This window comes from Poecilia reticulata, chromosome 11 (assembly GCF_904066995.2).
Source record: "Poecilia reticulata chromosome 11, P_reticulata-male-v2, whole genome shotgun sequence".
In the NCBI taxonomy this organism is placed as follows: Eukaryota; Metazoa; Chordata; class Actinopteri; order Cyprinodontiformes; family Poeciliidae; genus Poecilia; species Poecilia reticulata.
Genome location: NC_088840.1, coordinates 29,622,951 through 29,634,623, shown reverse-complemented (window position 1 = coordinate 29,634,623; position 11,673 = coordinate 29,622,951). Strand labels below are relative to the sequence as shown.

The following is an 11,673-nucleotide window of genomic DNA, read 5'->3' as shown; positions in this document are numbered from 1 at the left end:
GTTAATCATTTATATTCTGCTTTTCCTCGCTCCGTTGGCATGTTCACCTGTTGCCATGGCAACTGACACTAAACCGAGAGCAGAGTAATATACTTCCCAGAATGCCCTGCGCTGTAGTTAGCTTCCTGCTTTTGGAGCGTTCTGCGATCCGCTTGCATTCTTCCTTCTAACCGCATCAGAGTTCACTTCAGCTGGACTAATAACCTGTTTACACGACAAAGATCCCAACGGAAATTTAATTTTTGTTTTTTCTGTTAACACATTTACATGAAGACGTTCTAATTACCATCTTTAAGTATGCAGTTTGCACACATCGACAAGGTGTAATGCTCTCGCCACGCCACTAGTTGGTGCTAGGTTCTTTGAAACTAAGTGCGCGTGTATTTATTTAAAAAAAAAAAAAAAAAAGATCTACTTGAAAGCACGTCGGTTCGACTCACGTTTCCCCATCAGGTTCCGTTCCCACAGATACTGGGGGAAAACTTTCACTATGTGTGTCTGATTAGGGCGCAGTTGGAAAAAAGTGGGATAACTTTTCTGAAGCATGTTTGGATCTTAGTTCTCTAGATAAGAGATGATCGCTGAAGAAGCACACGTGTATTTTGCCACCTGGGCAAAATGAGCTCTTGACAAGACAACGGGCAGCGGTACGTTTCAGAAACATGGAACTCTGGAACCCGTCAGAGAAAACATTCGGTGGTTTCATGTAAATGTACATTACCAACACAACAAAACTTCCATTTTCACCAGAAATCGTCGTGTAAAAGGTTTTTAGGCGGATCAGAGTTCACTTTTTTGGTCCAGTTTGGAATTCAAATTTCCATTCACACTCCCCAAACGAATCCGACTTTCTAGAAAAAAATGAGTCTGATTAAAGCGGACTAAACAGGGCTGGTGTGAACACACCCTGATTTTATATAATTTATTAGAAATATGGAGAGCAAAATGTAGTTTTTATTCATTCTTTTTAAATGAGAATATAACATGTATTCTTTATTACATGTATTACGGTTTAGACCTGATTATTGGTCTAAACCAATAATCAGGACGTTGGAGTCGGTGCTTCTTCCAGCTGTGGTCCATCTTCAGGATTTCCACCTCACGGTCCACAGATTCACAGTCACCTGGTTCTTCACACCAGCGCCGGCTCTCTTCTCACCTTGCTCATCTTTACAAACAATGTTGGAACAAAGTTTACTGCTGGATTCACTGCAGATATGACAGATTGGCTACAGATTCAGGTGTTGACCAGGTGAGGACCTACCATCCCGTCTGCAGTAATAGCAGCAGAGAAACATCACCAGGGTGGCAAAAAACCCCACCAGACTAGAGAGCCATAAGATGCTGAGATGTTCTGGAGAATACACGGCTGCTGATGGAGGAGGAGCTACAGACAAACACCAGATGCATTAAAAGAGTCAAAGACTCGGCTGAAATGGCTGAAAATGCATCGACTCAGTCATACCTGGTGTAGTTACTCTAACCAACATCTTAGATTCTGCAGGGAAAACAGGAAAAGTTTCAAGCTGACCTGAACAGCGTAGATTTCAGTTCACTACATAAACTAAAAGGAGGTTTTCTAGGTCTTGATCTGATATTAAAAGTAGCTAAATGTTGGTTTAAACAACGAGTACTCCACAATTTCAATACAATAAACAGAACAGACAGGGTGAAGAACTGACACATCGGGGAGGATAAGGCACAAAGCTAGCAGGAGTTATTGGTAATAAACAGCCGACATGAGGCCAGTGAAGGCGGTGAACTCAGGGATTCACCGGGCAGCCGGCTCTCCCAGGCTTTAGTCTCCGATATGCTGGTATTATTATCTAAGAGCAAGTCCTTGGGAGCGCTCTGCCCCACAACCGGCATGACGCCGTCCGCCCCATGCTGATGTAGAGCAATCCTCCCCCAATCATCACAGGACCCTGGTCAGCAACTGACCAATCAGCATTGCAAGTACACGGCCCTAATCTAGAGGAACTGACCTCCACAGTATCGATAATATCACAGCAAACATGCTGGAGTCAGAGATTTGGAGGAAAAGGGGCCTTCCCAAATTAAACTTTTTCTTGAATGGCTTGATGGTTTGATGGATGGTTGAGGGAAAGGAAGTGGAATCAGATGGGAATTTAACTTTGAGCCATTTTGATATTTGTGTATCTTTAGTTTTGATTCATTTTTGTGAAAAACATTTCAAATGATTGCAGCTCCTACAAATGAACCTCATCACCGCATCAACAAGACGAGTTTGTGTCCAAATGTGGACACTGGCAGAGACAGACGTCGGCTTGGACAGTTCATGTCCAACAGACCAGATGTTTGGTGGAGACTGACCTGAACACACCACACCAGCGTCCTCTTTGTGTCCGCAGTCGGAGTTTTTCTGGACACCCGGACAGTCCCACAGGTTCTGCTCGTTCCCGGTGCAGTTCAGCTCGTCCAGGTGAATCGGTCCGCTCCCTGGAGGGAACAACCCGTTCTGACCCGTCACCCTGAGAGCGGTCCCACAGCCCAGCTGGGCGCAAACCACCTTGGCTTCTCTCAGGTCCCATCTGTCGTCACACACCGTGCCCCACACCATGTCCTTCCACACCTCCACCCGCCCGGCACACTGGCCATCACCTCCCTTCAGCCGAACGGACTGATGACCTGAAGACGACATGAGCAGGACGTTAAAGCAGGAAGTTCACACCTGAAAACAATCCCATGATTTCACTGAAAAGTGGCCAGTGAAGCCAGTGAGTTGAGGGTGTGTGTGTGTTTATAGCCTTGAAAAAGGTGTGTGTGCTTTGTGCATAAGTCTGTGAACACTGCTCCAGCTCTCCCTGCAGGCATGTCACGATAACATTTTGCTGGGTGATTAATGGTCCCAGAAATGATAATATTGTCATTTTGAGACCATTGTCCACCAATAGCATAAAAATTGTCTAACAATGCAATCACACCCTCTAAGGTGTCAAACTAATTTTGAAAGAACATTTAGCACTGGAAGTGGATTGGCCTTTTAAATATGAAAAATGAGGGGATTTAGGGGCTTTGCATTAGGACTGTTCACTTTCAGATCCTCCAGCTGATGGCAGAGAGGGCAGCATCCGAGTCTGAGCATCCACTGTACTCCTTCACACTGGCCAGGCAACCTAATAATGGTCAGAACAGCTGCCGACATCTTATGCCAGGTAACCGCCAAGTCCAAAGCGCAGAAATCCAATTATGTTCACACCTTCTACAGTATGGACAGACACATATTCTTCCCCAGGAATCCATCATGCATGTAGCTGCATGTGGCCTGTCCCTTAAGCCATTGTTCTCGTCGAGAAAATTTTATCAGTTGCATTGAGAGACCCCCTCCATGGACTGCCACCTCATTGTGGTGGAGTGTCCCAGTTATGCTAGGAGCTATGCTGTCAGGGGCCCCTAGTAGGGTCACCCAAAGCAGACAGGTCTTAGGTCAGGAAACAGACAAAGTGTAGCTCAAAGACCCCTTGCGCGTGCAAGGGGTCTTTGAGCTGCACTTTGTCTGTCATTGGAAGCAGTGTTCCCAAGCCCGGACGCAGGTCACCGTGGGTCCCCCTTCCCATGGGGTCAACAGCTGTGGGAGGGTCCAAAGGGGTCAGGTGGTGGCCGAGGGCGGGGACCTTGACAATCCCATCCTTGGCTACAGAAACTGGCTCTCTGGAATGTCACCTGCCTAGTGGGGAAGGAGCCTGAGCTGGTGTGTGAGGTAAAGAGATTCCGGCTAGAAACAATAAGAACTGCCTCAACAAATGGGTTTGGTTCTGGAACCAGTCTCCTTGAGAGGGGTTGGACGTTCTTCCACTCTAGAGTTGCCCCTGGTGAGAGGTGCTGGGCAGGAGTGGGCATACTTGTTTGCCCCCCCCATTTTGGTGCCTGTACTTTGGGATTCACCCTGGTGAACAAGAGGGTAGCCTCCCTCTGCCTCTGAGTGGGTTCTGATTGTTGTTTGTGCTTACGCTCCGAACAGTAGTTCAGATTACGCAGCCTTTTGGAGAAATCTGAACAAAAGGACTCCTCCGCTGCTCCTCCACGTCTAGAGGAGCCAGTTGAGGCTCGGGCATCTGGTCAGGATGCCTCCTGGACGCCTCCCAGATGAGGAGTTCCAGAGGAAGACCCACAACATGCTGGAGGGACGATGTCTCTCAGTTGGCCTGGGAACGCCTTGGGGTTCCTCCCTTGTTCTGCTGGGATTTAAGTAACTGGGGATCTTGTTCACAAATGAGGGAAGAAGGGAGATCGACAGGCGGATTGGGGCATCGTCTACTGTGAAGCGGGCCCTGTACCGGTCCGTCAGGGTGAAGAGAGAGCTGAGCCAAAAAGCGAAGCTCTCGATTTACCGGTCGATCTACGTTCCCACCCTCATCTATGGTCATGAGCTTTGGGTCATGACCGAAAGAACGAGATCACGGGTACAAGCGGCCAAAATGGGTTTCCTCCTCCGCAGGGTGGCTGGGCTCTCCCTTAGAGAGAGAAGCTCGGTCATCCGGGAGGGACTCAGAGTAGAGCCGCTGCTCCTCCACGTCGAGAGGAGCCAGTTGAGGCTCGGGCATCTGGTCAGGATGCCTCCTGGACGCCTCCCTGGTGAGGAGTTCCAGAGGAAGACCCACAACATGCTGGAGGGACGATGTCTCTCAGTTGGCCTGGGAACGCCTTGGGGTTCCTGGTGGACCTGGAACAGAGGGTGAGGAGAGGGAAGTCTGGGCCTCCCTTCTTACGCTGCTGACCCCGCGATAAGAGGAAGAAGATGGATGGATGGACAGGCATTGAGAGACTAGTTGACCAGATGCATGATTTGCAATTCGGAAGATGTGCAAAGAGAGGCTCCAAAAGATTTATAAAGCTGAACACAGACCAAAGCTGGCCAGATAAAGGATGAAACACAGAGAAGGAAAAAGCCTCTGCAGTATTTTATGAGACGGAAAAGTTTGTAAAGACGATGAAAGATCACCACGTTCTGATTCTGTTGGAGATCATGGGCCTCATGTATAAAACATTGTGCAGGTGTGAAACCTGCACAATGTTTTATACATGAGGCCCCTGGTCCCACTGCTGGGATTTAAACTGATGAATGAAAAGGCGACACATGGAGTCCTGACTGACAATGTGGGACTTTGCTTCCATTGACGTCAGCTGAGCATCAACATGATGAGGGACACTCAGCCCTGTGGACTCGGTGGTGGAAGCTCAATGACTGCAGACTAAACAGGCCCAAATCATCATACCTCCCCCACCGTGCTTTACAGGCTCTGGTGGTTCTGTTTCTCCTGAGGTCTACAGTCTATGAATTGAAACCATGTTTATGCTGTTGAAACAATTGAACTCTAAAGTTAGAGCTGCTGTCTCACCACTCCATCCTCCTCATTTTAAAATCATTTCAAACATCAGATTTATTATGTTCTTGCAGAATCAGGAAAGTCTCACCACAGGCCACGTCCGTGGCCACGATGCATCCTGCCGTAAACGTCCTTAAGCAGTTCTGTAGACGCCAGTTCCGGAGCAAACAGTCATGGAAGCACTTGCTTTTGGCAGGCGCCGTGGTTTTATTCACATCATAAACTCTTCCACATTTCAGGTCCTGGCAGATCTGCTTAGTCAGAGTGTCTAAATAGTCCGCTTGGAGTGGAACCGCCTCCCCGCTCCTGTTTCCAGGAATCCTGAGAGTCCACCTGCATGTGCTGCCCAGGTGATGAACGTAAAGGTCGTCTGAGGACACAGAGGGTCACAGAGCAGAGGATGAGCAGCAGGATGAAAACGGAGAAAATACTCAAACATCAACCACTGAGGAACAAATCTGGACCAGAACCAGGGGTGAAAGTAAGAGGAGCGGCTGTCTGCTGTAAAGAATCAACGGGTTCACTGTGCAGCCGAGACCGATTAGTTTTTCAAGAACAATCTAAAGCAACACTTAACCTTGTGTTTGCAAATGGGGTCCAACCAGTAGCGCAGCTACACATTATTCAGGTGGATGCGAAAACATAAATCGGCGCCCCCCACCCTCTGCCCCCAGGGAAGGTACGTCAGGGTGAAGGAACGTAGGAAACAAAAGCTCTCTCTAGCCCCCCGAGACGAGGATACGTGAAGGGTAAAGTTTGCTAAAATCGCCTCGTTATGTGCGCGATGTGAAGGAGCGTAAGGCGCTGAAGTGTACGGGAAAACATCATCGGCGCGCCGCCCCCTCCAGACGGGGTTTTGGCGCCCCCTCTGGTGCTGCGCCCCTAAGCGTTGCATACCCTGCATACCCACTTTTTGCGCCACTGGGTCCAACACCCGTGAAACTGGTTTCATTTGCCTCAGTCGTCACAAACACAAGGGTTACTAGCAGAGCAGGAAAAAGCCGAAGACGCTTCCTGTGGAGCTTTTCCAGAGTTTCTGGAGTAGAAATTGAATTGAATTATTAAAAACAGCAGCAAAGCAGGTGAACTAAATATTTAGCTCAGAACTCCAACATTTAGAAATGTATGAATAACATGGTGAAAAAATGACAGTAAATGAATACTCAGTTTCTCTCTGACAGGCTACATTTTGTATTTTTAAAAACTGAATATATTTTCTTATCCACACAGCCATTATAGCTGTGTGGATAAGATTAGGAAATAAAATGAGCAAAAAGCCTGAACATCAGTTTCTATTCAGCGAGTTGCGGTGGATCAACGCGCCGATACGTCATTGAGCTCCAAAATGGCGGCAACAACAGGAACAGCGGTCCGTGACCGATGTCCGTGGAAAAACCTCTAGATGTTGGCCCCGTTTACACGACGACTATTTCTGGTGAAAATGGACGTTTCGTTGCGTTTGAACTACATTTACACCAAAATGGCGAATGTTTTCTCTGACAACGGCAGTTTGAGGATCCAGATGTTTCTGAAACGTGTCTATCGGCTTGTGAACAGAATAAACGGATCTTTATGACACATTTCTACAATCCACAGAAGAAGAAACTACAGAAAATGCCAGATACCGGAGTATTATTGGTGCTTCTGACTCTTATAAATCTGACCACAGCTCGGAGCTCATTTTATGCCTCTGTACTTAAATCATGAAGACGGACCTCATTCTGCGCCACTCCGTTAATTAGCGGGTTTACGACGAAGAAACACGTGGGGGAGGCGCTAATGGCCGCGACCCGGGAGAACCAGCCAGTGGCGGGATCACTTTGTCAACAATGCGGTCGATGACGAGGGAAAACTGTCGTTTGTCCAAACCTAGCACCAACTAGTGGCGTGGCAGAGGCATTGCAGCTTTTTGATTCATGCCATTTCTGTGTAAACAAAGATTGTAATTAAAAGTCTTCATGTAAACGTGTTAATAGAAACAAAAGAAAAACTCCATTTTCGCTGGATCTTTGTCTGTAAACGGGCCGTAGTCGGCTACTTTACAGAAGTGCGATGGATTCAACACGATGGAACGATGCAAAACATTTTATGAGAAGCGTATGGAGGGATTTTCCTGCCATAATTCCAGAGCACACATTTTCAGGCTGAAAGCAGGATTTCATTCAAAGTTTTACTCTCAAAACTGCTGCTGTCTCTCAAATATTCACTCTGCTCTCAAACTTTTCTCCGCTTGCAGACGCCGCTGCTCTGGATCATTTTCTGCTCTCAGTTGGAACAGAAAAGCACCGTCGTCGCCTGGCAACCTCAGCCTTCTAATATGCATTTAAAACCATTAACAGAAAATGGATCTATAAGCCTATCCATCATGCTGCATGCTACCATTTCCCGTTGTCATTTTTGCGTTTGGTAACATCCTGTTGATGTAGAAAAAAATGAGTTTCCATTGCATCTGCTAAAGACGGTGAAAAGCCACTTCATCCTAGCCCAACAACTTGTTATTGAAAAAGGTCTCAATCTGGCCCCGCAGTAACAATCCACCCTGAAAACACAATTAACGAGATTCACATGATTGACACCAACCACTGGAGCCGGAGCAGCAGAAGTTTGGGTCTGTCCAGTGGAAAAGCTGCTGACCAAAGTTTTACTCACAGTCAAACTCTTCAGGCGTCTCTGTTGTCAGAGGGTCTGAAGCGAAAACATCACGAAGAACTGAAACGACAAAAAGGGAGACGAGTTTTTCATTTCAGAGCAGCATGGAGCAATAAGCTCCAGAAACAGCCAGAACATTAAATCAGGAGCAACACGCTGAGCTTCATTATTCAGTTTGTGGTCGGAGGGAAACCATCAGAGCTACCTGACCTCCACCTTAAAGTGTCTTTATTCTGGTTCTCTAAACCAAACCTGAACAGAAATCAGATGTTGAGGGAATTTGATCCTGAATAAAAACAGATTCCAAATGAAGTTTGAAGCTCAAAGCACCATCTTCATGTTGGAGGTAACAGCTGTAGTCCTGCTGCTTCCAGCTCTGCCTTTCAGCCTGTGGATGTAAAGTTTACCTGGAGAGAGCGAGCTCAGCTGGAGGATGAAGAGGAACTGAAGCAGCTTCATCTTGGTGTCACAGAGGAGAGGATCCTCCACATAAACCTCTTCTTCTTCTTCTTCTTCTCCTCAGACTGAACTCTGCATCGCAGCAGGAAGTGAAACATCAGAGGCTCCAACTCTCTTCTTCTGCTTTCAAAACGGCTGAGCGGGAAAAATAAAACCATTGGCATCATGAGGGAAACTTTACTGTGAATATCCAGGTTTAATAGCCATAAACCTTTAGTTTCACCGTAAGAGCTGGGAATGTATGCAGAAAAATACCGTAAAGTAAAATCCTTAAGCCCAGTCTGACTGTTTACCTAATTAAAAAATAACATTTACAACTTGAACGGTTACAACCTAAAAATAAATGTTTATTTTAACATATAATTAAACAGATGCAGTTTTAGTAAAATAATGCTTAAACATGTACTTCCTAACATCTTACCGTGTGCTGCTATAAACCGGGCTGCTAGCAGCACCGAACATTTTAGCTCCAATTTATCCTCGGTCTTTTGGTCGTTAAGCTGCCTTTGTGTTAACAGTTAAACCGGAAGTTTCCCCTTCACAATAAAAGGGTCATCAAACAGTTGAACCAAAATGAAACAGGCACAAACGGATACAAGCAAATAAAGCAGTTAATTAATTTATGGTTATTTACAATTCCACCAGTTTCATGAGTGATTAGTTTATACAATAACAACAATATATAATTTTAAGAAAAGTAATGCAGAGGTTCGGTTTCCTAGCAACAGAAGAAGTTTTGGTTCAAAACGCTACAGCTGATAAGTTACTAGAGCTTTGATCTTTGTTACCGTCTCTGTTCAGTCAAAGCTTTGACTTTCCTCTCCGGACGCCAGGGGGCGCCAGGTGGGCGGTGGATTTCAGGACCAGCAGGTTTTAGGTTTTAGCGGCTCAGCCGCGTCCAAAATTATGGAGGACCAAAACTGACATAATTAAAAATAAAAGCAGAAATTTTTTTTCATCAGAAATGTGTTGTTTTTTTCCTTATACATGCACTTCTGCCAAAAATTATACTTTCTTTGAAATGTATATATTTTGTTTTGTTTTTTCCTTAGACAAGCTTTTGTTCTTTTGTCCTTTTGGGCCTTTTTGGCCTGTGGGACTCCAGAAGCAGCTGATGGGTACCGGCGGGCGAAGCGGCATGCGGCTCGGGTTGTCGCTGAGGCAAAAACTTGGACGTGGGAAGAGTTTGGAGAGGCCATGGAGACAGACTTCAGTACGACTTCGAGGCGATTCTGGTCCACCATCCGGCGTCTCAGGAGGGGGAAGCAGTGCAGCACCAACACTGTTTACAGTGGGGATGGTGCTGCTGACCTCAACTCGGGACGTTGTGGGCCGGTGGGCGGAATACTTTGAAGACCTCCTCAATCCCACCAACATGCCTTCTGTTGAGGAAGCTGAGCCTGGGGACTCTGGGCTGGGCTCTCCAATCTCTGGGGACGAGGTCACCGAGGTGGTCAAAAAGCTCCTCGGTGGCAGGGTCCCGGGGTGGCAGGGCCCCGGGGGTGGATGAGTGTTGAGGAATATAATTATGTTAATAGTTAAAAGTTGTGTTAATTCACATTAAGATATGTTTTACTGAAAAGGAATGTGTTATGTTGTGCTGGTTCAACACCAAATAAGGTGTTGTACGAGACATCCTAGCAGGCAAGGGACTCAGCCAGAGTCTCTGTTTGGACAGATAAGAACTAACAATCTGACTAATGGTCCTCTGAGGGAGCAGATTTAACTTCCACGAGGTCAGCCCAGAATTCTCGGAACTTCCAACACACACTCAATGTAAAACAGAGCCAGAAGCAAGATTCAGAATGCCATTGGTCAGATGGTTTCCAATACACAACAGCAGACTGAAAGCGGTATAAATGCTCGAAGCCAGAAGTAGAAGACAAGACATTTTGGATTCTGAGACGATGAAATGAGATGATGAAAATGTAATATGTGATTCCGCAGATGTGCATTAAATGTCTTCCTGGTTGTCAGTGAGCCGGAGAGAATGGAGTTTTGTGTATCGTCTCTTAATTCATGAGTTTAGCACCTTTGAATTCCTCCATAAAGTGGTGACACCCGACGTGCCGATTGAACTGATTCAAGTTAAGGAGGATGGAAGGTGACTCTTCGGACTGGCTGCAGAACAGAACCGCGGGCCCAGACACAAAAGAGGTGAGAATTTATCTCTTATCTCTTACTTATTAAATTGTAGAGCGGTTTCCTGTCTGCTGCCGGTTTGAAGAGCTAAAAAGAAATGAAGTTCTTTCCTGCTCATTGACAAACAGAACCTTGCGCAAGGTGGGGTTGTCACAAAACGTTAGACTCATAGGTATCTAGTACATTTTGGAAACACAGACAACCTAAAAAATAAGCACCTTAGTCAGTCTGGCACCGCCCGTTTGGCGATGGTAACATTTAGGAATTTTATTCCGCGTTATAAGTTACCACATATCAGCAAGCCTGGTGCAGCTCTTCTGAGCAGGCACTTTCGCGAGCTGACTAATTAATAATATATCACGATTTGTTAGATACGGCAGGAGGCCGTGAGTTAATAGTATGGCAAGAAGCCATGAGTTCAAAAGTACGGCAAGAGGCCGTGAGTTAATACTAAGCCAGCTGAATCTGCGAAGAGAGATTGGGATCTCTGTGAAAAGCGCTATAGAAATAATAAGAGGCCAGGAGGGACGTTTATTCTGCTGCGTGAAGACCATCGTGTCTCTCGGGAGACACGATGGTCTCCGTAGCGGACGAGCGTGTGTGTTTTTCCCTCCATGGAGTGAAAAAAAGCCTATTTTCCATTCATGACAGAGCAAAAGCCGTTTGGTGGAAGAGAAGCTGTAAAATCCTCCATGTAAGAATGAGTAGGCCTGAAGTTGAAAAATGAGAAATGAGAAGTTAAAGTGAATAAAATAGAGTTTTTACAGATTATTTTGTGAGTTAAACTGCAGTGATTGTTCTTTAATTTTTGTTTGAGATTTAGGTGAGGAGTTAAGGTATTTCTGTTAGCTAACTTAAGTTCTAATCTAATTAAATGTGTGCACACAAAAATTGGACAGTGGCTAGATCACAAGCAAACTACATTTATATACCTTATAAACGAGCATGCTAACAAATTGAGCTCATATTAACTAATTCCCCGGGGAAGAATGGAAGGAAGGGAGAAATAAAAATAATAAATAAATAAATGAATAAATGGCCTAAGCTGCAGTGAAATCTGAGATCTCTGAGTTAA

General features: G+C 45.8%; 1 protein-coding gene across 2 annotated transcripts; it reads right to left on the bottom strand.

The window, feature by feature from the left end:
* Nucleotides 1-934: 934 nt before the first annotated feature.
* Nucleotides 935-9,107, bottom strand: LOC103473058 (scavenger receptor cysteine-rich type 1 protein M130-like). 2 transcript variants are annotated; one of them, XM_081612205.1, is made up of 8 exons: nucleotides 8,878-9,107; nucleotides 8,405-8,591; nucleotides 7,998-8,057; nucleotides 5,437-5,718; nucleotides 2,335-2,649; nucleotides 1,466-1,498; nucleotides 1,265-1,387; nucleotides 935-1,168 (listed from the first exon to the last, which is right to left on the bottom strand). In XM_081612205.1, exons 2-8 carry the CDS (start codon nucleotides 8,454-8,456, stop codon nucleotides 1,086-1,088), a joined length of 948 nt encoding a protein of 315 aa, XP_081468331.1. In that variant the 5' UTR covers nucleotides 8,457-8,591; nucleotides 8,878-9,107; the 3' UTR covers nucleotides 935-1,085. The 2 variants fall into 2 exon arrangements, with proteins under 2 accessions (XP_081468331.1, XP_081468332.1); XM_081612206.1 differs by lacking the exons at nucleotides 1,466-1,498; nucleotides 8,878-9,107.
* Nucleotides 9,108-11,673: the final 2,566 nt, after the last annotated feature.

What these genes read in the sequence shown, in the direction of transcription:
- LOC103473058 (XM_081612205.1), bottom strand. Translation starts at nt 8,456, where the DNA reads ATGAAGCTGCTTCAGTTCCTCTTCATCCTCCAGCTGAGCTCGCTCTCT. An exon ending in GCTGAGCTCGCTCTCTCCAG is followed by an intron (nt 8,058 to 8,404) that starts GTAAACTTTACA and finishes TTGTCGTTTCAG; the next exon opens with TTCTTCGTGATGTTTTCGCT. An exon ending in GGCCACGGACGTGGCCTGTG is followed by an intron (nt 2,650 to 5,436) that starts GTGAGACTTTCC and finishes TGTCGTCTTCAG; the next exon opens with GTCATCAGTCCGTTCGGCTG.